We start from the raw sequence: 23,232 nt of genomic DNA, 5'->3' as shown, positions 1-23,232 counted from the left end.
TCAGGGAACAGAGGCAGGAAGATTGCTGGAAGTCTGAGGCCAGTAGGGCTACAGAATCTAAAAGTGTCCAAATCTAAAAACAACAAACAAAGAAACCCACAATAAAAATAAAAAACTAAGAAAACCACAAACACCTATACATAGTGTTGATAAGGGAACCAGTAAGCACATCTGTAGCTGCCTTTCTCCTAGGAGGTAAGAGGACGGATTCTTGAACTCTCACCTGAGCAATCTTCAGCCCTACAGGGAACCCCTTCAGCCTTCGAGCTCTCAGGTCCACACGGCAATTTGGATAATAAATCTGTTGCTCCACACCAAAGACCTGGCTGCTCATCATCAATGTGCACTGTTCTAACACATCGCCAGGATATAGGCTGGAGGCTAGGGACGCAGGAGCACATAGGTGGCAGGATAAGGTTCTTGAGTGTCTTAGAGATGGTCCCTGGTCCCAGCGTCCATCATGTCAGACTACTGGTTGAAGCCGATCTTCAGCCTGTGTCACACTGGTAGATCTTCACAGCAGTATGAGCCAAGTTCTGTCACTGCTTTTCTGAGCATTTGATGTCAGTGATGGAGGTTTATGAAGGAAGAAAGAAAGATAGCCACTGCGAGATGAATCCAGCCTTCTCAGCAGCAAGGGGATCAGCCTCTAAGGGCTGAACCCCAACAGCATCCTAGAAATTCTTTTCATTGTTACACAAAAGGCACCTTTAGCAAGTCAATTTCCACACGCCAAACTTCTTATTTAATCTAGGGGCTATCTTGAAAGACCTAAGCAATTCTCAGCCATCGTAGACTTCCTGGGTTGTCAGGACTGAAAGGCTCTTAGAAACCTTCAAAGGAACAGCCCCATAAAAATCTCAGATAACGATCACTGACAAAAAGCTACTACTTCAAAGCTCAGCTGCCATCACGCAGGAGTCCCGCCAGATGCAACAACCCTGCTAACCGGCTGTGACAATTTTACCATGATGTCCACACTGCTCTGCAGCCTTTGTCTCCACCTTTCCTACCACTTTACAAGGAGACCCTTGGACCTGACTCAGTTTCCATTTTCAAACTGTTTGTTGGCTTTAAACACATCCATGGGGTTTATATATTAGTTGACTACAGCCTTGATAAAGTCAGAAAGGGTTGTTTTTTTGTTTTTTCAGGGTTTTTTTTTTTTGTTGTTGTTGTTGGTTAGTTGGTGGGTTTTTTTTGTTTGTTTGTTTCTGGAACCAGTTCTGCATGGACTGGTTGATTTTGAATGTTTGGTCACCAGCACCCACAAGGCCCAGCTGCACCTTGTTCATATGTGTGCATAAGATAACGTCATTTTTCAGCCTTCTGGAAGTCAGCGGCAGCAGAGAGGCACTCAGTCCACTCTCAAAGCCCAACTTCCCTCTGGTGCTATGTTTGGACGGGAGCTGGATCTTCATCTCAGTTAGAAGTATCTATATTGGGCCCTCGCTGAACTCCGCAGAATTCACGGCAGGGGACACCAATGCTGGAGTGGACGGGTAAGAAAGGGACCCAGAGGCAGACAGAGCCAGATGTGGGGCTGAGGGAAACTTTTAGAAGACTACCCCTACGTTCTTATTCAGGTGGGCTCCATGTTATAAGGATTCCACATCCTCCTGAAACAGAGACACCAACTGGGGCCAAGTGTTCATGCACATAACGGGAGGAGAGAACATTTCACACTCGAATGGTAAGCACATACAAACTAACGGGGCTTGCCCCCAGAAATATCAAGTCAGTGTCTGTGGAGTTGGCACCCAGAAACCTGGATTTTAACGGCTCCTCTAAGAAATCCTGAGGCACATTAAAGTTCGAGAAGCTAGTGCACAGATCATTGTCAGAGGAACTAAAGTGTGAGCAGCAGTGGAAAGAAAGCAATGACATCTACAGTCAATTAAAACTCAGAGGTGGCCGTGATGACCAGATGTGAATCCTCATCTCAGACCATCATGTACCGGAAACCTAGTGTCACAGAACACACATTTCATTTTGGATGATTTTTTTTTTTTTTTTTTTTTTGTAAATGATTAACCTCTGTCATCATATAGATCTTCGCAAGAAAGAAGATCCATAATGGGGGTATCTGGGAAAGAGGAAGAAGCATAGAGCCACTGTAGATGGGGTGAAAGGGGTGGGGAAGGGGTCAAAACATCAAATGGTTAAAAGAGATGAGCAAAGTGGAAAACATAAAAAATGCCACGCCTTTCTCATTTGGCTGTGAGCCAATACTTTGCAAAGTTGCTCACGAGCAGCAAAAAAGGCGAAACAAGGAAAAGGAGGCAAGGGTGGAAAATGGAGTATGAAGATGAGTGTCTGGGGCTGAGCATACCACGCGTGGGACAGGAGAGCTAAGATGCACGTTACCCTTCCAGAAGCATCACAGCAATGTCCAGAATTCTCTTCCAGTGGCCTAAAACGACCACACGAGAAGGAAGGAATCATTATACTTTCATTTCATTGCCAATTGCAAGAGAGGCTGGGGAAAGTCTTGGTAGACGTATGCCTACCAAAGAAAAATATATATATATATATACACATACATATATATAATACACAGATATTTCTGTCACATATATGAAAATAATGTTGTCTAAAAAATTATTTATCCTACCTGTCCTCTACTAGCAAAGATGAGTAAATTTAATGAATTTAAAGAATGTTTGTAACTATAATCTATGAAAGACTGACATTCATGTTAAGATAAATGCGTTGGATTTCTCAGAAGCTTATTTTCAGTGGTTGTACCATTAACTTTTCCAGCTGGAATGTTATCTCCCCTTAACTCATTTTTTAAAAATTATTTTTTAACTATGTGTGTTTGTGTCTATCTGAGGGTGGGTATGTAGACTTGAGTGATTCTGAACCAGGAAGGGGTCTTGGATCCTGTGAAGGTAGCATATTAGAAGTTGTTAGCTGCCTCATGTGGGTGCTGGTAACCAAACGTGGGTCCTCTACAAAAACAGACTGTAGTTTTAACTTCTGAGCCATCTCTCTAGGCCCCTCCTCTTGACTCTTGAAGGAGCACATAACGTAGGCCCAAGGATAACAGCCCACCATTTTTTCATGACAGTCTTACACTGAATGTGTTCAAATATGACAGCCAGCTATGAATCTTTCCAAAGAAATGTTGATGGGAGTAAAAATCACGTAACAAATGTAATGGGATTGAAATTTGAATACCAGGATTCAAAACATGATCATAGACAATGAAGGAAGGTAACACACCCCTAATGTTCACGTCACTGAAGGAAAAGTAAGACGCCTTCTTGGACAGTACAACTGTCATCTTGAGTAGGTCATTCTGCATTCTGGGACTCTGTTTTATTTATGTGAAACGTGCAGGGTGGAGAATGAGGATGAACTAATCTGAGAAGAACATTTACCTTGCAAATGGCTTGTAAGACAGCAAGCATGAGCAGGGCTTTCTGTGTCTTGAGCAACTCCAGTTGTAGCAGATTCCACTTCTGTTTTAAGATGGAGACATTTCAATCCCCTAGGCATTTGCAGAATGTGTGGGAAAGGAAACAGTGTTGTTGGAAGCAAAATGAGATGATTAATATTCATATCTACAAAGCTCTTAGCATAGTGCTGCATAGAGCTCAGTAAGTTAGCTAATTTGAGCCATTAGAGAATCATTTTAGAGTATGCCAGAGCTCTCAAAATTCAAAATGTTTCTTCTCATTATGAAAGTATCTAAAAATTTATCAACAGTTATAAGTAAAATACAGTCCAAATTTCATAAGTTGAAACCTAAATTCCAGTGAGCAGTAATGATAAGTGGTTTGACCTTTAAGGGGTCATTAGGTAATCTTCCTGATAATCAGGGTGTTCTCTCACTCTCCTGGGACTGGGTCAGTTGCCATAGCAGTAAGTTGATAGACAGTGGTAAACAGGGATATTAAGTCATTTCATTTTCATCTTGAGTCGAAGGCCTCCTGTCAGTTCATCTTAATGTTCAAACCTATTTAGGTATGAAGGGAAAGGAGCCTGGGAATCGGGTCTTCAGGGGTCAAGTCTGCAGGAGAACTGACTATTGCAGATAGCATGGAAGTAGCCCACATGCCTTATGGGACTAAATATCTGATTCTGCCAGCAGCACCCTACAGGATCTGACTTCCCCACTACCTCAAGCTACCTGTGTTTCCCCTTCTCCTAATTCACTAGGCTCCAGGCTAATTTGGAGCTGCTGTTTTATAGAAATAATTATGCTTGTCCCTGTCTCAGTGCCAGCACACATATCTTGTCCTCTATGTGATGAGTTCCTGCACAGGTCTTCATTTACTTGAGCTGGAGAGATGGGTCAATGATTAAGAACACTCACTGCTCCTTCAGAGTGGTAGAGTTCAGTTCCCAGCAACCATGCTTGATAGCTCAAAATCTCCTGTTATTCTGCATCCAGAGGATCTGATGCCATCTTTCGGACTGCACAGATACCCACACACACACACACACACACACACACACACACACACACACACACACATCTTAAAAGGAAATTCACTTCCTGAAGGAAGTATAGGTAGACATCCTGAGTAGATTATGTTCCTCTGGAATGTTCCCCCACTATAACAACATGTTGCTGTAATTTACTATTTACTCTTTTCTTTTCCTAGTGCAGACCCAGGGCCCTGCACTTGCTCTTAGCACTCTGCCATTGAATTAAATACCTAGCCCTCTGCTTATTTCTTCAAAGAATGCTGTATTCTTGGCTCTGAACATGGAGTTGGGGGCTTTGCTGGAAAGGTTGAAGTCTGGTGTATCCAGATAGCCTACTGAGCTCAGTCTGTTTTGATATGACAGACTCCCGTTCTCAGCAGGATTCTCTCTTCACCTGATCTGGGCAACCCCAGATCCTATAAGAAGCATCACAAAGCCCTCTGGGAAGATTACAGGCCCAACTCTTTCCTGATAGAACTTGTTCAGCAAGTACCTGGGGATTCCCAAATGTACCCCACCCTATGCTAAGGCAATCCTATCCTTCAGCAAATGATCTTTAGTGGTACCTAGAAGTTCTTCCCCTACCCATAGGATAATTAAGTGCTGTGTTTTCCCTCTTGTGATAAGATGCTGTGTTACTGCATGAAATGAGGCAATGAATCTCTGAATGTAGATTAAGTGTCCTGACACCTCTAGCTCCAGTGAATCAGACACATTCACCCACAAACCCCTCGACACTGCCAAGGCTGATAAATAAAGGTTAGCCAGCTTCCTTTCTCGTTCTTGCACCATTCTTCCACCATTATAGTCTGAGACTCCATTTATTCTGGGGGAAAATCACTGCTGGACCTCTGGGGCTTGAATAGCAGTCAAAGTAGCCAAGGCAGTGGTGGTGGAGCTGCCGCGGCAGCTTCTGAAACCTGATCCATCACCACCAGGTCTGTGCTGGCTGCCAGTGAAGCACTGCTGGGCCTGCATCTCACAGGACCTGCCTGCTGGCCACTTTTGGACATCTGCCTACTTCCCCTGCCCTGCTTAGCACAGCAGTTTGACAAAAGGGGAGTAACAGTTTCAGTATCATCTGGAGCCTGTGGAGCTCCCAAGTCTCCACTGCTATCTGATGCCAGCAATTTCATTCTAAAAGGGCCAAGCTGTAACACTCAGTGGAAAATAATTTCCACCTCACCTGGTGAGACCAGGAACATTGCCTAGTGCATAGGCCTCGCCCTAAAGTACTCTACAAGTCCCTGAGAGAAACAGGACCTTTGATGTTAAGGTCCATCTGTCTTTGTCTGGAAGCAAGCAGGGCCTTGAGCCCAGGCCACTGCTGGCCCTCCAGATGATGAAGGACATGGGTGCAAGAGAGAAGGCAGGCTGACCAACTCAGCTGCCCTCCCAGACCCAGATTCAGGGCTTTAAGTTGGCCCACCTCAACATCTACCCAATCTGTGATCTACTGGAGCACATGAAAGGACCAGGTCTGAAGATCCAAAGCTGCAGGCTCTCCATGACATAGGCAACAATACTATATCCTAGAGGAGTCCCAGTGAGGGTCCAGCAGTGATAATATAGCAGAATCTAGGGGCCTTGAGACATTGTAATAGACATTTGCAAGTAAAGATGTGTGGACAGAAGGGTATACCGTGTGACACACTGTGGCACACTATAGCTTCCAAAATAAGATTTCCTTTAAAATTCTACCTTGTTTTATTTTCTTTGGGGGGAAAGGTTGTACAAGTAGAAGGAAAATAAGAAGGGATATAGAGAGATAAGTGGGGTTGGGGTGGATCATATGAAATTCACAAAGAATCAGTAAAAAGTTTAAAAAACAATAATAGGAAGAAGAAGTTAAAGAGAAACATAAAGGGAAGAAGTAGAGAACACGTTGAAAATTATGAACAGATCGAAAGATATTTCTGACCACTATGGACACAAATTATTACCTCAGCAAAAGCAATACTATCATGACATACTAAATTAGCTTAAGTCTTCTTGAAAATTTCTTGTAAAACTATCCACATTATTATTTTAATATTATTTTCATAATAAATGAAAGGCCTAGAAGTCAAAGTATGGAAAACACACCTTACAAGTGCTGAGCAAGGAAGTAGAGTTGCTGTGTTAAAACACCAGGGAGACATGCAGGCAAAAGAAATTAAGTAAACATCACTACAAAATTAAACTTGAAAATTGAAAAAGAAAACATAACAGTTCTCATATGTGTGTAGTAAAACTGGCAGAAGTACAAGAAAAATTGACAAATATGCTATTATTATTATTGTCATTATTATTATTATTATTATTATTATTATTATTATTATTATTATGTGATTTTTAAAAAGTCTTTCTGTAAATTGCCAGTCAAAAAGCAAACAAAGAAGTAGGAATGTACTTGGAAACTTGGAAACAAAATGAAAGAAACTGGCCCAATGGGTCCATCAATTCCTAAGCTCATCAAGTGAAGAAAACATATCCTTTCTGAACACATGTTGCACTTACAGACTGCTTCCTATACCTTTACTATGGCTTGGATATAGCTTCTGTGTTCCCAAAGCTTCCAATGTTGCAATTTAATCCTATGTGAGTGAGTGACTAAACTACAGAATCGTTAATATACCTGCTATTTAGATGAGAGGCCTTTGAGACTAGAAAAGGTTTTTAGATCAAAGCCCCATGACTGAGCCCTGGGAGCTCTGTTAGGACAGAAGGGACAGTGAGACACACACATGAACACCCTTTGTTCTTGCTATGAGATGCCATACACATCTCTGCCAGCAAGGACACTCCCATGTACTGTTCCTTGTCTTTTAACCCCAACTGTGAGCCAAGATAAGTTACTTCACAGCCAACCCAATTTGTGGTTGTGTCATTAGCATCAGGAAAACATATGGATATGACTTATAACAATTTTTTAAATGGACACTATCCCCCAGTCTCTAGTAATTGCAACTGTAAAATTTGTAACAAGAAAACCATTTTGTATTATGAGATTTTTAACATGTACTTGATCGATTAAATACTGGAATGAGCTAATGTCAATGAAGCTATAATATATACATGCAGGTTTAGTGAAAGCAGTGCAGGGGTGGGGAGGGGGAGGGAGAATTGTGCAGCAAGTGGGGGGGAAGGGAAGGAGACAGATCAGGGAGATGGAAAATGGAGCAAAAGAAGGCATGGAACCAAAATGTGAGCATTAGATAGTGAAGGGTCTGTGGGAGAGGAGATCCATGCCCCTAGGGAGAGGGCAGGGCATGACAGCCACACCCTGCAGAGGACCTAACAGGACTGATTGCTATTTTTATGGAAGAACAGGGGAGAAGGAGAGAGAGAGAGGGAAAGTGGGGGAGGGGGGAAGCAATAGATTTATTGGCCAGAGCAACAGAATCTGAAGGGAAAAGAAAAAAACTACAATTCACCTAGTGAGAGCAAAGCTTGCTCTTTCGGGGACCCTTGTGGGGTAAGAGAAAGGGTAGGAATTGTGCCAGGAGGAAATACTTCCAAAGACTCCTGACATCACAAAGCCAAGCTAAGAGACTCTGTTTTCCGTGTGTACGGCTGAAGTAGACGCCTGAAAAGGCCCAAGGACACTTCCAGATATGGCGTGTCTGGGAGAACAATGAGCTGACTTTGTGTGTGATGCAACAGTGGGCATTTTCAGGCCTGTAGCTCTTCTCCAGTGGGACTTGGCTACCTGGAGAGCCCTTGTCAGCTTGAAGAGTGTGGTTAGTGGGACCGTAGAGATCTGGTTGGCCTGGCATGTCTTTGGAGAACTGTCTGGGCTAGGTTAATGGAGCTACAGAGTCTCATCCCACTGTGGGTGCCACCATTCCTTAGGGTCCTGAACTGCATAATCAAGGAGAAAGTGACTGAGCACAAGCACATACACATTAATTTGTTCTTCTCTGTTTCTTAGAGATGCAGTGTAACCAGCAATTTCAATCTACTGCTCCTACGACTTCCCTTCAGTGACAGGCTATCACCTGGAGCTGTAAGCTAACATTAACCAACTCTTCCCTGAATGGCTTTTGTTGGGATATTTCATCATAGTAATAGAAAGTAAACAAGGGCAGGCTCATTCCCAGGGGTGGGCAGACACACGCTTCCTATCTCCGTAATATCAGACTTGCTCCCCTTCTGTCTCCCAGCTGTATCAATCAGCTCCTCTAGGGCAAAGGCTTTCACCCACTCAGGGTTGCAAAATTGTAGACTGAGAATGGAATGCATGCTCAATCGAACTGTTTCTTCAGATAAATATAAAGGAATAGAAACAAACGAAGTGAATGCAAGTCAAAAACTGAAAAGGCGTTCCTGGGCTTAAAAGGGGGCAAGAAGAGATGCAAAGTGGGTTAAACTCCCAAGAAAGGACATCTCCACTTTGAGGATAATTAAGATCTGCTGAGCAAGTCTGTGGCCCTTCTGACTCTGGGAGATCCAAACCTGAGGGTGGGTTTAATAAGTCAGGGTTATGCATGCCTAGGGCAGTAGGCTGGCCAAGTGCCCCTACAAGGTCTCTTCCGGATCCTTGGTTTGTGATTTACCCTTAGTGTATAAATTTGAAACTACAAACTAAACACTGAGAAATTATAAGAAAATTTGAACCTAACTAAAAAGGATAATTAGATTTTCATTGTACTTTATTGAAATCATGGTTCTGACCAACAGAACAATCTTGAAACACTTATTTAGAAAAAAAAAAAAAAAAAAAAAAAAACCTCTAAGGAAAAAGTATAAGGGGCACACTCAGCCCAATGTTGCAGATTAAGTTTGTATGCTATAACATTTAGTCAGTGGCATGAAAGACAAATGATTATAGAAAGAAAACTGCAGTATTTTTAGGCATAGTCTGCAACTGAGATAATTAAGTTCTTAAACAACGTAAGTGAGGTAGTTATTTCTGTAAATGTTCTGAGACATCTTGCCCATGCATACTTGTGTATATAGTCAATTCTATGTGATATTTGTAAGCCTGTCTCTGTACTAAAGGAGGGGTTTTGTCAAATATATCTCAGGGAAGGAATTCACTGCCTCTTATCGTGTGCTTCAGCCAATATTTTCATTGTTTGATAGCACATATGCAAAAAAAAATACCTAGGAGAAAAAAATAAAATCCATAAAATACCTATATATTATGTCTCATTTGTGATTTCTAAAATGATTTGAAAAGTTAACAGACTAGTTGTGAGCACAATATGTGCAATTTAAATGAAATGTTGACATGTAAAGGCTCTGACCAGAGAGAAATTCTTTATAAGTGTGATCCTCAACTGTCTGTCCAGACCCGCAAAAGCCCCTCTTGTAATAATATTTCCTTCAACTAACAGTAATAAATTGGTTTGGAAACTGTAAGTGCCCTACATATTTTTCTTATGAAAAAATCCTGTCTAGTCATTTGTCAGACAGTCATAAACACAAAAATGTCTTATATTTAAGGTAAGATAACATCCATCCCTATGCTTGGAAGGAAAAGGAGTATTCACTCGATAATATTCATTCTCAGAAAAGGCTGTATCTCTACAGCCAGCACCTGCCACATAAAGGTCAATAAAGACCTACTGAGTGCTTGAGTAGCCAGTTAAATACATGTTATGGTTTGAGTCTGAAGTGTCCCAAAGGTCATGCACAGGTGGCAGTGTTGGAAACCACAAGAGGTATGGCCTAGTTGGAAGCGCTCCCTCACCTGTTTGAGCCTTTGTTCTGTTAGCACTGGGGGAATATTTTGTGGGAGTGTGGAGTTGCTCTGCTTAGGTTTTTTCAGAAATAATATCTCATGCTGTAGTAACCTAGACACCCCAAGATCTCTCTCTCTCTCTCTCTCTCTCTCTCTCTCTCTCTCTCTCTCTCTCTCCCCTCCCTCCCTCTTTATATATATATATATATAGATGCAATTAAAAATCACTCTTTCCCATATTGTTATCTATATAGTAGTTAAGTAGCTATATATAATAGTTTTGCATGTTTGGATAAAACACACATAGACAAAAATACTTATTCATTCATTCGTCATTCTTTGATCCATCAATATCTATTGGATTTTGATGTTTATAGGCACAGAAAATGACATCCATTGTGGATAAGATTTAAAAGAAAATCTCCAGTGCCATTCAGCATCCAGCAGGTCGGTGGTGACCTAGGGCAGTCCAGGCACTGCTTGCTTACAGTTGAGAACAGACAGACCTCAAGATCAAAGGTCCTGTTTCTTTCGGAAACTGCTAGAGTGCTTTATGGCAAGGACAGTGCACTAGGTGAGGCTCCTGATCTTATCTTACCTGATGAGGTGGAAATGACTTTCCACTGGGTGTTACATTTTAGCTCTTTTAGAATAAAATTGCTTCTTTCAGAAGGCTGTGGAGACTTGGGAACTCCACAAACCCACGATGATGCCAAAGGTATCACAGCCCTTTGTGGAGCAGGCAGATGTCTGAACCAGGCCAGCAGGCAGCTCCTGTGAGATGCAGGCCCAGCAGCGCTTCACTGGCAGCCAGCACAGAGCTGCTGGTGATGGATCAGGTTTCAGAGGCTGCCAAGCCCTGGGCATTTAGCAGCAGTTCTTCCCCAGAATAAATGGAGTCTCAGACTGTCGTGGTGGAAGAATGGTGCAAGCACAGGAAAGCAAGCCAGCCAACCTTTATTTATCAACCTTGGCAGTGGGGAGGGGATAGTGGGAGAATGTGTCTGATTCACTGGGGCTGGAGGTGTCAGGACACCTAATCTATATTCAGAGGTTCATTGCCTCATTTCACACAGTAACACAGGGTCCTATCACAAGAAGAACTTCTAGGTACCACTAAAGATCATTTGCTGAAGGATAGGATCGCCTTAGCATAGGGTGGGGTACATTTGGGAATCCCCAGGTACTTGCTGAACAAGTTCTATCAGGAAAGAGTTGGGCCTGTAATCTTCCCAGAGGGCTTTGTGATGCTTCTTATAGGATCTGGGGTTGCCCAGATCAGGTGAAGAGAGAATCCTGCTGAGAACGGGAGTCTGTCATATCAAAACAGACTGAGCTCAGTAGGCTATCTGGATACACCAGACTTCAACCTTTCCAGCCGAGCCACACACACTCATACTGCCAGGGAGAGCTCTTCGGTTTTCAGTGATTAGTCAGTTGTGGCAATCAGGGCGATAAAATGGTTTTGTGTCTTAACAAGTCGTTGGGCACTGAACCCCAAAGGAATGGGGAACACGGAGCTCAGGAACAAAGAGGAATTCCCAAGGAAAACATCTTGAAGTAATTGTGGGTGTGGAAAGGTGGGGATAGCACCAGTAGAAAAGCCAGTGTGAGTGGTAAGAGATGTGTTAATACTGTCATGAGGCATTCAGCTATGGTACGGAAGACACAGTTTGTATTTCTGCACAGTCTGTGAGTCCCATGAGGGAGCACTGCAGTCCACACCTCTGATTCACAGTAACTTAGTGAGGTGGCTGTTACTCTACTGCCCTTTGAAAATATCACTGAATGAACCCGATTCCACCCCAATCTGAATATTCCATTACCATACCTGCTTTAACACAAATTGTTTACATTGGTTCATGCTTGTTATTGCTTCCCCCATGCCCAGCGTGTCTATATCTAACAGTCACCTGCAAATGGTGCTGGAAACAAACACGCCCACCTCACTGCATCCCTTTCCCTCTCAAAATAGCCCTCTCCAACAACAAGCCAGAAAATACAAGATTTCAAAGCCATTTTAAAATCCTGGCCATGGAAAAGAGAAAGAACTTTGTTTTTTCAGGTTAATCAATCCTCTGCATTAAACAGATGTGTGTTATACGCTTGATTCTTACTTTTTCTTTCTGACAGTGACTTTTGAAACAAACTTACTCAAAGGCAAGTCTTATCTATTCCAAAGTACCATACACAAAGAATTAACTCTGAGTTACCAGGGATGAAAATTTGCCAAAACTAGGAACCTGGGTTTTTTAACACAGGATAGACAAGGGTAATTGCAATTTGCAACTCCCAACCCCATGTGACAGCTCTTGCCTTTGCTCCAGCTAAGAAACAGCAGTAAATGTAAATGTTTATATAAGACATTTATTATGAATGCAAAAGAATTCAGAGACGGAGTGCTTATAGAGTAGACTGATGAAAACACAATTCTAGCTTTATAGAAAACACTAACATAAAAAGACTATTAGAAGCTAAATAAAGAAAATGAGTTTGTACAATATAAATGCCTCAGTGACTTACCACAAGGTTTATTTCAAGTATGTGTCATGTTCCTTTGAGTCACTCAGAGACTTAATTTTTTTTCTACTGGTCCCATCATCCCTGAGACCTCCAAGTTCTCTATATCACACTGATGAGTGATGGGAGAGAACAGGTGTGAAATAATATAAATTATCCTAGAAGTCAAAAGGTACTTCTAACATATTCTAATTCTGAATAATTATGTATGGATACATGCTGACACCTAGGCTTTTAAAAGTATGTCAGTATAAGGTGAGACACTAGATAATTGACAATACCAAGAACAAATTTCACTGTTCAGGCAAAATAATAATAATAATAATAATTATTATGACAAAGTTGGTACATGACTGAAATATTATACTAAAGGTCCTTTTCAAGTAAAGACTCTGTGACCTAGGTCTGATTTTCTCAAGTTCTTCAGTGACAAGCAAATCTTTAGTAGTTATATCCATATTCCATAACCAACAGTGTCAGCATCCATAAAGAAAAAGTTGTGGAATGTTGAGACAGTGATTTCCTCACACATCAGCAGAGCCAAGGGTGGCCATGCAGCCATTAACACTGGTCTTGGTGAGAAGAGGCAGATTATCAACTCCTGTACATGTTCTGGTTTGAAAACAGTTAAAAACCCCTAAGTCACAGATATAAGCAATCTCTTCCCTTGACCGTGTATTAAATTAGCACAACCAAATGTCCACCTTTGTACAGATCATCAAGTTTGTTAAAATCTAGGGAAAATCATAGAAAAGTAAAGCAAGGGTTAAATACCATTGACATACTCTTGGGGTGTGAAATTTAAAACATCCTCTTGTTTTTTAAATTTTCCTACTTATTATTAATATTTAATATTGATTCATATGATTAATATATGTGTAAATAGAATAATTATTCTATTATATTAATTGTTGGTTATTATTAATTCCATGACAGTTATTCCTTAATCTGCTATTATATAAATTAAGGATACAGAAGCCTGTTAGATTTATTTATAAGCCTTAATGCACTAGGGTAGGACAGATATTAACCTTCTAAGCTATCTTGTCTACTTCCCAGCTAAAACCCCCACAACAGTTTGTACACGTTTTCCATTTGGGCTGCCTCTCTCCACCATGCCAAGCCTCAGAGCAAGTTCCTCCCAACCATGTGCTTCTAGTTCACGATAACTTATGGCAATTTGCTCCTTTCTTCTTCCTCCTTCTCTCCTCCTTGTGGTCCTTCTCTGTCGCCTACCGTGCCCGAAAACCTTGGCTCCACCTACCTCTCTCCTGCCCAGTCCAGGCTGTAGGTAACTTTATTTAGCCAATCAGGGATAATTTGGTAGGCAAAGATTATACAATGCCATTTTGAATACATGAGAATTTGCTTGTAGAGCAGTTAAGGATCTTTGGTGGCAAGCAGTTAACATTAGAATATGTGGTAGCTTCAAATCATGGTAGCACCATGTCTCTAGTGCATTTTGACTCAAGAAATATAGAACCTGAATGCCAGTTACGTCAAATTTAGGTGATATGTCCTGACCTCCAGCACCTCAGATATGAATGCAGTTGGAAACAGGAATTACAGAGGTGGTTAAAATTAAGTGAGGTCATTGGGATGAGTCATGACAATAAGGATACAGATACACAAAAAGAACAAGTCATGTTGCATGATATATGACCACATTGTGCACTCCGAGCTTGTGAACTGGAAATATCTGTTTCCTTGTGGTGTGGCTCATCCCTAGCACACACCTTTAATCCAATAGCTTTCTGTTTATTGTAACAAGTAGTTGTGGTGTGGCTTAGCCCTATCACACACCTTCAACCCAAGAGCTTTCTGTAAACAATAGCTAAATAAAGTAAACCATAGGTCAAGAGGTGGAACAAGCAACCAGTTGACAGGAAGTGAACATAAGAAAACACAGGAAGGAATATTAAGGTTATTTTTACAAAATTGTGTGGTTTTTCTCAATTTCTCTCTCAACCCGGCTATCACACAAATAATTGAGACTATATTAAATTATTTTAACACGCTTCACAGCACAAGACCTGAGCAGTTATTACTCTATTTTTAACCCTCTGAGCTAATTTGGCTTCCTCCCAGCATACATCCCAGAGATACTTGCACTTTGTAGCTTTCCTTGCTGAGCTCCCTCTCCTATTCTCTCCTGTATCTCTGCCCATGGCTCAATAAGCCACTTCCTCTTCCTCTAACTCTGTTCCCCTGTCTGGCAGGAAGTCCAGCCCTATTCTCTCCCCGGCTCAGCAGCTGGCTGTAAACTGCTTTATTGGCGTACCAATTGAAGAGCAGTGTTTATACAACACTGAGACAGGAGCTTCTCACAACAAGAATTGTAAACAGATATGGGGGTACATAAATCAGCATTTGAATTACACAATAAACTCATGCCTACAAAGGAGGTACATTGAGTGTAAAGGTATTTAAGGCAATGCAAAGAATGGGCGTTGTCCTTCTGGGACATCAACTGAGTAGGAAGGTCAGCTGGGTACTTTCTCTGCCCCTCTGAGCTATCAGGTTTACACTCCAGCATCTGGATCCTGAGTCTTTATTTAATCAATTGAACATTTGGGTTTTTGTTTTAAAAAACAACAAAGTCACGAAAAGACATAGTAATAAGACAATTATCAAAAAAATTAAGAAATTTCTCAGAAAAAAAAAATGAACCCTGTAAATACTTTGATTTCCAACTTCTATTCTCTATAATGGAGACAGAGGATTTTTTTTTTTTTTTTGGCTAAAACCAGCTCGTGTGTGGTACTGTGTTATGTAAGCCTTAGCAAACTTGTGCACCTAACCCTATACCTCAGCATGTTCATACATATGCCTTCCCAAGGCCTGGAGCTTTAGTTTTTTCTCTAGAATGCTTAGGGATGTGTAATGTGAACAATCCTCCTGCCCACGGCACTTACTCTTCTCTTTGTAACCACCCTAAAGTGACTAAAGGTTGTAAGTTGTTAGAGATGAGCTCGGCACTTCCTAGTATGTCTTGTAAATGTCACAGCGGTGTCAGAGTGAACTAAATCGTGAGACCCTGTTCCCACTGAGAATCCCCCGTGTTGCACTAACTGGTCATAAGAATGACACTGCAGGGGTCACTCTAGAGCAGTACGTGTGGCAGTGTGGTCCTAGCAGTAAGGCCACATGCTGCAGATCTCCTCTGGGTTTGGAGGTCACTGCTCAAAGAGACCTTGTCTTTAGAGCCGATGTCTCCAAGCCACAACTTAGCAAGCCACACACAAAACCAAAACAGAGACTGGGGAAGAAAGAAAGCTGAGAATGTTTGAACTTACTGTCTTACTTAAGGAAAGTCTTATTATTTGGTCTTATTGCTACCCAATAAACCAAAAGAAAAGTCCTAAAAAATAAAACATTTTGCTAACACTGCGGAGCTTGCCAATGCGGCCCATACAACACTGGCTCCAGTAGAGCCTTCTTATCAGAAGGGTTCCTTGTTCAAATGGATGTGTGGACTACTGCACTCTGTCATAGGCCTCAGGACTCACAAATTCCAAAGCTCCCTAGCCATGAAAGCCTTATTAGAATTACTCATAAGCACTCCGAGACACACATCTGGGGACAATAGTTTGGAGAAAAATCATGAAAAGCTCTCACTAGACAAAGATGACACATACAGGTAGGCATAGTCGAGTTAGAGCCTAAGGGAGCTGATGTCCTCTGCCCTAAATAACATTTAGATGGTTTGAGCAAAGCTGTGTGTACTTTTCATAGCCAATTATATTATCTCCTTTCTCAAAAAGCATAACTGATCAAGTTTTTCTCGACTAAACATATCACACTAAAGACTAAAGCATGAACTTGTAAGCCAGCCACATTGTTTATTTCCAAAGACTTTTTAGAATTTGCAATTCCAGCTGTTCAAAATTGAGTTAAGAGGCACGAAGATCAAACAGGGAACCTTCTGGAAGCTTGATTTAACTCCTTATTCCTGAGAAAGCCAAGAAGGTCAGTATACTTTTGTGAAAAGGATGACAGGCTAGGAGGGTGAAATGCTGGCTGTACTCATTGGCAACCATTTTGTTTTGTAATTGTTTATGCCAGAAACAATCAGCCAGACCATGTGCACTTCAAAAAGAAAGGGCCTGATCCAAGCTAGTATGAAGACAGGTGGAAAGTTAGCATTTTCAATTAAAATGTTAGTTCATCTGTTTTATAATTTCATTTAGAAAAATTCCCTACCAATAATAAACACACAGCAATGCAGATATGTTTGGGATATGACATTAGTGTTAAATTAATTTTATTGATTTTAAAACAATTTTAATTTTTGAAGAACTCGACTTTAAGTGTCTATTCATTGTTATCTGAAAAAAAAAAAGATATCATCAAAAATGAAAAATTGTGGAATAAGCAGAATCCTAACAATTTCTAAATGGAAGAGATTAGGTTGTTTCAGTATTCTTAATAAAGTTCAACAAGCAAATTATCCACCTGCCACATCTGTTTACTTGAGGTTTAAGGGAGCTCAAAGGCAAGGTGGACCTGTCCTGTTTCTTGATAAATATGTCCAATCTATACCAAACATACTAAATGCAGTCTGGTCAAAGGCAATTCCCAAGCATTTGCTACTGCTGAGGAATGAGCACTCTGGGGAACTCCTTTCCTGCACAGTGAATCTTATACTCATTATTAGGTGAATTTTCCATTTTGGCAGTTCAAACCTCCTTTTGGTGGCTACCATTTATTCGGAAAATAAAATGGAAATTCAACACTTGACGAACCAGCTTATCAGATGCCATGTTCCAGGCAGCAGGAATCCACCTGAGCTATGTTGTAGACATCTATCCATTCTCTGGCTCCTTGGAATGGCTTTGCCAGGAAGCTTAATCCACGCTGGCTCAACCAGCCTCTGCTTTGGCTCCAAACACAAGTAAAGTGCCTGCTATTACTGGACACACTTCAGGAGACAGTAAGTGCTTGGCAACTGCTGAAAGGGCATGCTCTCCTCCCCGAGTATAAAAGCAGTTCTGTAGGACAGGATGGGAAAGAAACAATATGCCAGGTCTCCTCTGTGTTAATCTTTTTAAATATAGACGCTCGGTGAAATGCAAAAGGATATTCTCTGATTTATTAACTTCTTACAGTCCCTGAACTTTTCATCTTAAAGGGGGCTCTTATTTTAAAATGAACTTCTAATGAAAAGGAAATGGCAGCCATCTTTCCAGAAGAGAGAGTGGTATAGTCATCAGAGCAGAGCTGAAAGGAAACACTGAAATGATTTCCCTTCACCAGAAAGGATCATTAACCTTTACATCAATTTATAGTCCTAATTTTGTTTCCCAATTTAGATTTCATCAGGACCAAGAGAGCACATATGAGAACTGCAGCCTCCCTACAGCATCAGTACCTGCTTTTAATTTGCTTTGCTATCTCTTACAGACAAAAACAAAAACAAAAAAGCATGGAAGCAGAAATTCTATAGTGTGATGTTTCCCAGTGTCTCCTGTGTGTTTATTTCTCTCAGGCAGTAGCACTGCTTCCAAGGATAAATAGTAGTTAGTTAGATGAGCTTAGAGGGTTAGAATGAATAATAATGCACAGTTATTGTGCATGCTGAGGTCTGAAGTCAGGTGGCCATGCATGTACAGCAAACACTTTACCCATTGAGTTGTTTTCCAACCCCCTAATCTTTTCCAGATCTTTTTCAATCTAAATAATCTGTTAATTTTCTTTTCAGGGTGATTTTTTTTTTTTATGAACTTTGCAATTGTTTGATTTTCCTAAAAAGAAGATATCAAAAACTAAGCCTATCATTACTATGTACACTATGTTGATGCCATGTATACCACTGCTAGGAGGGTTATCGTCAGCACTTCTATAACAATCTCAAATTATAGACAGCCAAAAACTTCAAAATGGCTTGGGCTGTAACGATGAAACAGAACAGGCAAATCAGGCTCTTTTTTGACTAATAACTTTTATAGCTTATTAAGTTGGTGATAGAAAGGGCGTAGTTTCTAATTCATTACACCTTCAGTGATTAGAATATGACTCAGGAGCTGACTCCCCAACAATTGCAGCTGGCTTTTCAGAAAGTCATATGACTTTATAGTAGCCACACCCAGTGATCAGTGATTTCCCTTCAAGATGCTAACTCCTGGTCCTAAGGTTGGTCCTTCTTTGGAGCACTTTATACTCAAGACAGACCAAACCGAAACAGCTATTAAGAGCACAGAATATCAGCTGGGAGTGGTGGTGCACACCCTTAATTTCATCACTCTGGTGACAGAGGCAGGTGAATCTCTCTCTCTGTGCGTTCAAGGCCAGCCTGGTTTATGAGTTTCAAGACAACCAGGGCTCTGTTACAGAAAGAAACCTTGTCTCAAAAACCCAAGCTAACCACCCCCGAAAAGTGTGCAAAATCTCACGTGGGGAGAACAGCACCCGCTGCAGCCTCAGCGCTTGAGAGGCTGGAACAGAAGATCCGTAAGTTCAATGCCAGGCAGCCCATCTAGAAACCAAATGCACCGGTTGCAGAGGCCTGTGTGTCCCTGTGAAAGGGCAGAATTCATTCCCCCCAAATCAACTGGCTACTCAGTTTACCTTAACACACACCAACACACTGATTCAGACCTCCAAGACAGCTTGAGTGCTACTCCCATGGCATTGGAACACTATGTACTAGTACTGAACTACAACCCTAATGAGCTAACCTAAGCGATGCCAAGTAACACACAGGGGGACAGGGATATTCACAAGGCTGCATAGATGAACAATTTCCAAGATTTCCTCAATAGCTCATCAAACAGAAAATACAAATAAAAATGATTAGAGAAATTTATTCCATTTCTAAGTTATACCATAAATATGAATTAAACTATGAACACATACACAAGGTTTTAGTTTTTAAAATGATGTACAGTCCATCACAGACAATAACAGCCACATGGCTCAGCCAACACAGCTTATTTTCAATAACTGTATGACAAAATTCTTTTTTTTTTTTTTTTTTTTTTTTTCAATTCTTAGGAAAGCATCAACTTTGAAGGAAATCCTGGATTACTAGTATTTCATCAGCACTGTCATTCATTTCCTGTCCAGGCACTTACAAACACTGAGTTGTTTCCTGCAATCTGTCCCCTGCTTCATGTCAAAACTAGTTGTTTGATCAGAGCTAAAAACGTCTTTTGAAGCCATGCAACTAGAGTCCTGATTTCATTTGGTCACAATATGAGAGGGTACGGCATTTGTCCTTTTCGTGCACCTTACTGTTAGCAGCCATGTTAAAATTCTCTGGTTATAAGGTCATGTCCAGTAAGGACCTGGAATTCCGCTTTATGCAATTAAGGCATTCCCAGAACCTTAGTCTCCGCCAATGATGTACACCCCAAAGGCTCTACCCACTCCCCAAAGGTTTAAATGGCCTTTGTTGACCCAAATTAAATGAGCTGTTCGGTGAAGCCTGCCTCCCAAGAGTCTGGCTCATCATACTAAGCCACCCCCAAATCTCCGTCACCCCCAGCCTGTCCTGCCTCCCATTTCTTCCCCCTGAGGATCCACAGGCTACCTTTGTGCACCATGTGCATGTCTGGTACCCTGATGTATGAGAAGAGAGCCTCAGACCCCATGAACCTGGAGTGACAGGTGGGGCTGGAAACCAAACCCGGGTCCTCTACAGGAGCAACAAGTGCTGTTAACCACTGAGCCATCTTTCCGGCCCTCCAAAATATTTATCTTATAAGAAAAATAGGTTGTTCTAAAGTCTTACTGCTCATCTCAGTCCTTAGTACAACAATATCAGAAGCACTTCAGGTAGGTTAGAGATGCAGAGTCTCAGCTTCATTATTAACAATGCTCATGAAAATAAAGATGGTAACTCAAGGCTGGTAAGATGGCTAGGTAGGTGGGTAGAAGTACCTTCATGATGCTTTAGATCAATCCTTGGTTCCCATAAGTTGACAGGAGAAAGTCATCTCCTTAGAGTTGCCATCTGTTCTACACGGGCTCATGATGATGGCACTCATATACCCAGACTCACACATGCACACAAAATAATAAAAAATTTAAAAGATAAGAAGTGATGAGAAAGAGAACCCCGGAAGTAGAGTGGGCCTTACCTAGAGGGCATGAGAGGACACAGACCAGGAACCCCAGGTTTTAATACCCAAAACAAAATTTAAGATGGCTAAGAGGCAAGAGAGTAACCATGGGCTGGCTGACTCTGAACTTGAATATGGGAATTCAGAGCTATGGTAGTTCAGCCTCTTACCTCAGCACACAAAGCAGGTCTTTCAAGGTCTGCAAGATGTGAAGAGCATATGTTGTGTTAACTTTAGAGGTGATTCAATACTCAAAGTGGTGATTTTCAAGCATTTTAAGTAGAAGAAGCTCAGAACCATACTAATAAAAACATAACCTTAAAGAAACATACAACGGAGCAGGCATGGTGGAGCACGCCTGTAATCCCAACACTCAAGGAGGCAGAGGCAGAAAGATCTCTGTGAATTTGAGGCCAGCCTGTTCTACAAAACTAGTCCAGGACATCCAAGGCTACACAGAGAAACTGTCGCAAAAAAAAACAAAACCAAGAAAAAGAAGAACAAGAAGAAGGAGGAGGAGGGGGGAGGAGGGAGAGGAGAAGAAGGAGGAGGAAGGGGGAGGAGGGAGAGGAGAAGAAGGAGGAGGAGGAGAGGGAAGGAGGGAGAGGAGAAGAAGAAGGAGGAGGGGGAGGGAGAGGAGAAGAAGGAGGAGGAGGAGGGGGGAGGAGGGAGAGGAGAAGAAGGAGGAGGAGGGGGGAGGATGGAGAGGAGAAGAAGAAGAAGGAGGAGGGGGAGGGAGAGGAGAAGAAGGAGGAGGAGGAGGGGGGAGGATGGAGAGGAGAAGAAGAAGGAGGAGGGGGGAGGGAGAGGAGAAGAAGGAGGAGGAGGGGGAGGAGGGAGAGGAGAAGAAGAAGGAGGAGGGGGAGGGAGAGGAGAAGAAGGAGGAGGAGGGGGAGGAGGGAGAGGAGAAGAAGGAGGAGGAGGGGGGAGGAGGGAGAGGAGAAGAAGGAGGAGGAGGAGGGGGGAGGAGGGAGAGGAGAAGAAGAAGGAGGAGGGGGGAGGGAGAGGAGAAGAAGGAGGAGGAGGGAGAGGAGAAGAAGAAGGAGGAGGAGGGGGAGGAGGGAGAGGAGAAGAAGGAGGAGGAGGGGGGAGGAGGGAGAGGAGAAGAAGAAGGAGGAGAAAGAGGAAGAAGTGGAGGAGGAGGAGAAGAAACATACAATGGTGAAAAACAGCACATTCTTAAAACTGTCACAACTTCACCACAAAATGGTGTGTCATTGATTATTCGAAGCTGTCTTGACTCTGAAACTTTTAACTATAAACATATATGCCTATGTATACGTGTGTGGTGTATATCAGTGTGCGTCTATAGAAGACTTTTTAAACTTCAGGTTAGTATACACAAATAAAAATGTGACTAAGAACAACAGCATACACCTAATTAAATATAATAATGTTTTATAACATATTCTATGTATTACATACTATAATTATGAGAAATCCAAAACCTGTAAAGAACTCCGTTGCTTAAAGTCACTGAGTACAGCACAAAATCAAATAGAATAGATGCCGATTGGTGTCACAGTGTTTTCCTCCATTTCCAACATGGAAAATAATCTTTAATCTCAAAATCTTTCCCTAAGGACTTAACTTTCTTAGACCCAGATTCATCTCTAGACCTTCCCAGTTTAGATGCTTGAGGCTTCTCAGTCTGTCTCTGGCTCCTGCTTCCAAAGAGAGGCTTTTTTTTTTCTGCTTCCCTCACCGTATTTTGACCCCTCCCCCACTCTGGGACATTATTACTCCTCTGGCCTTCCTGAGTCACTCCAGCAAGATTTTCAAAGGGATTCAGCTTCCTGCCTCTGCTAGAAAAGTCTGGCTTTTAGAAGCTTGCTTGTGTGTTAAGAAACGCCTTTTTCTCATAGCAAGGACTCCCTGAAAGAACTGCCTCTCTCGGGGTTGCATTAGGGTTTGGCATTTTGTCTTTGTTTTGTTCTTTTTAATTAATTATTAATTAATTAACTTTACATCCCAATCATAGCCACCTCCTTCCTCTCCTCTAGGTCCCACCTTCCCTCCCTCTTTGTCCATCTCCCTCCTCTATGCCTCAGATTTCTGCAGCCTGTTAGAGACCTTGTTGCTTTTTTTTGCCTGGGGGACAGTGAAGGGGGGTTCTAATCAAGAAGCTGTGAGCTCTTACCTTAGAAATGTGGCTGCTTTCTTAATGAAGAGAACTAAGAAACTGCTTTCTGTTTAAGTTTAGGTCCTATGTCAGTTCTGGTTATATCAGTATAAGTTCTGCCACACAGGGGAAGCCATTATTTTTAAGTTATTTTTATAAAACTGTGTTTGTTTCTCAGTTTCTCTCCTAGTCTGGCTACTCTAAAGTATTTGAGACTTTTTTATGTTTGTTTAATAATAGGCTTCACACACACACACACACACAATAAAACTGAGCAGTTATAACGTTGTTCTTGGAAGGCAGCTATGCTCACTACTATACCACACTATATAACACTATATAACACTATATAACACTATTCTTAACTCTCTAAGATAATCTTGTTTCCTCCCAGCGTACATCCCAGCTATACTTGCACT

General features: G+C 41.7%; 1 protein-coding gene across 1 annotated transcript in view; it reads left to right on the top strand.

The window, feature by feature from the left end:
- Positions 1 to 460: 460 nt before the first annotated feature.
- The window catches only part of Abcb5 (ATP binding cassette subfamily B member 5), a 162,873-nt gene continuing 140,101 nt past the window's right edge, over positions 461 to 23,232 (top strand). The window contains exons 1-2 of the mRNA XM_051153951.1: positions 461 to 522; positions 1,326 to 1,502. Coding sequence (XP_051009908.1) covers positions 461 to 522; positions 1,326 to 1,502 — 239 coding nt within the window. The remainder of the gene's footprint in view (positions 523 to 1,325; positions 1,503 to 23,232) is intronic.

The sequence above is a fragment of the Acomys russatus genome, chromosome 1 (assembly GCF_903995435.1).
Source record: "Acomys russatus chromosome 1, mAcoRus1.1, whole genome shotgun sequence".
Taxonomy (NCBI): domain Eukaryota; kingdom Metazoa; phylum Chordata; class Mammalia; order Rodentia; family Muridae; genus Acomys; species Acomys russatus.
This window is presented reverse-complemented; position numbering and strand designations above follow the sequence as displayed.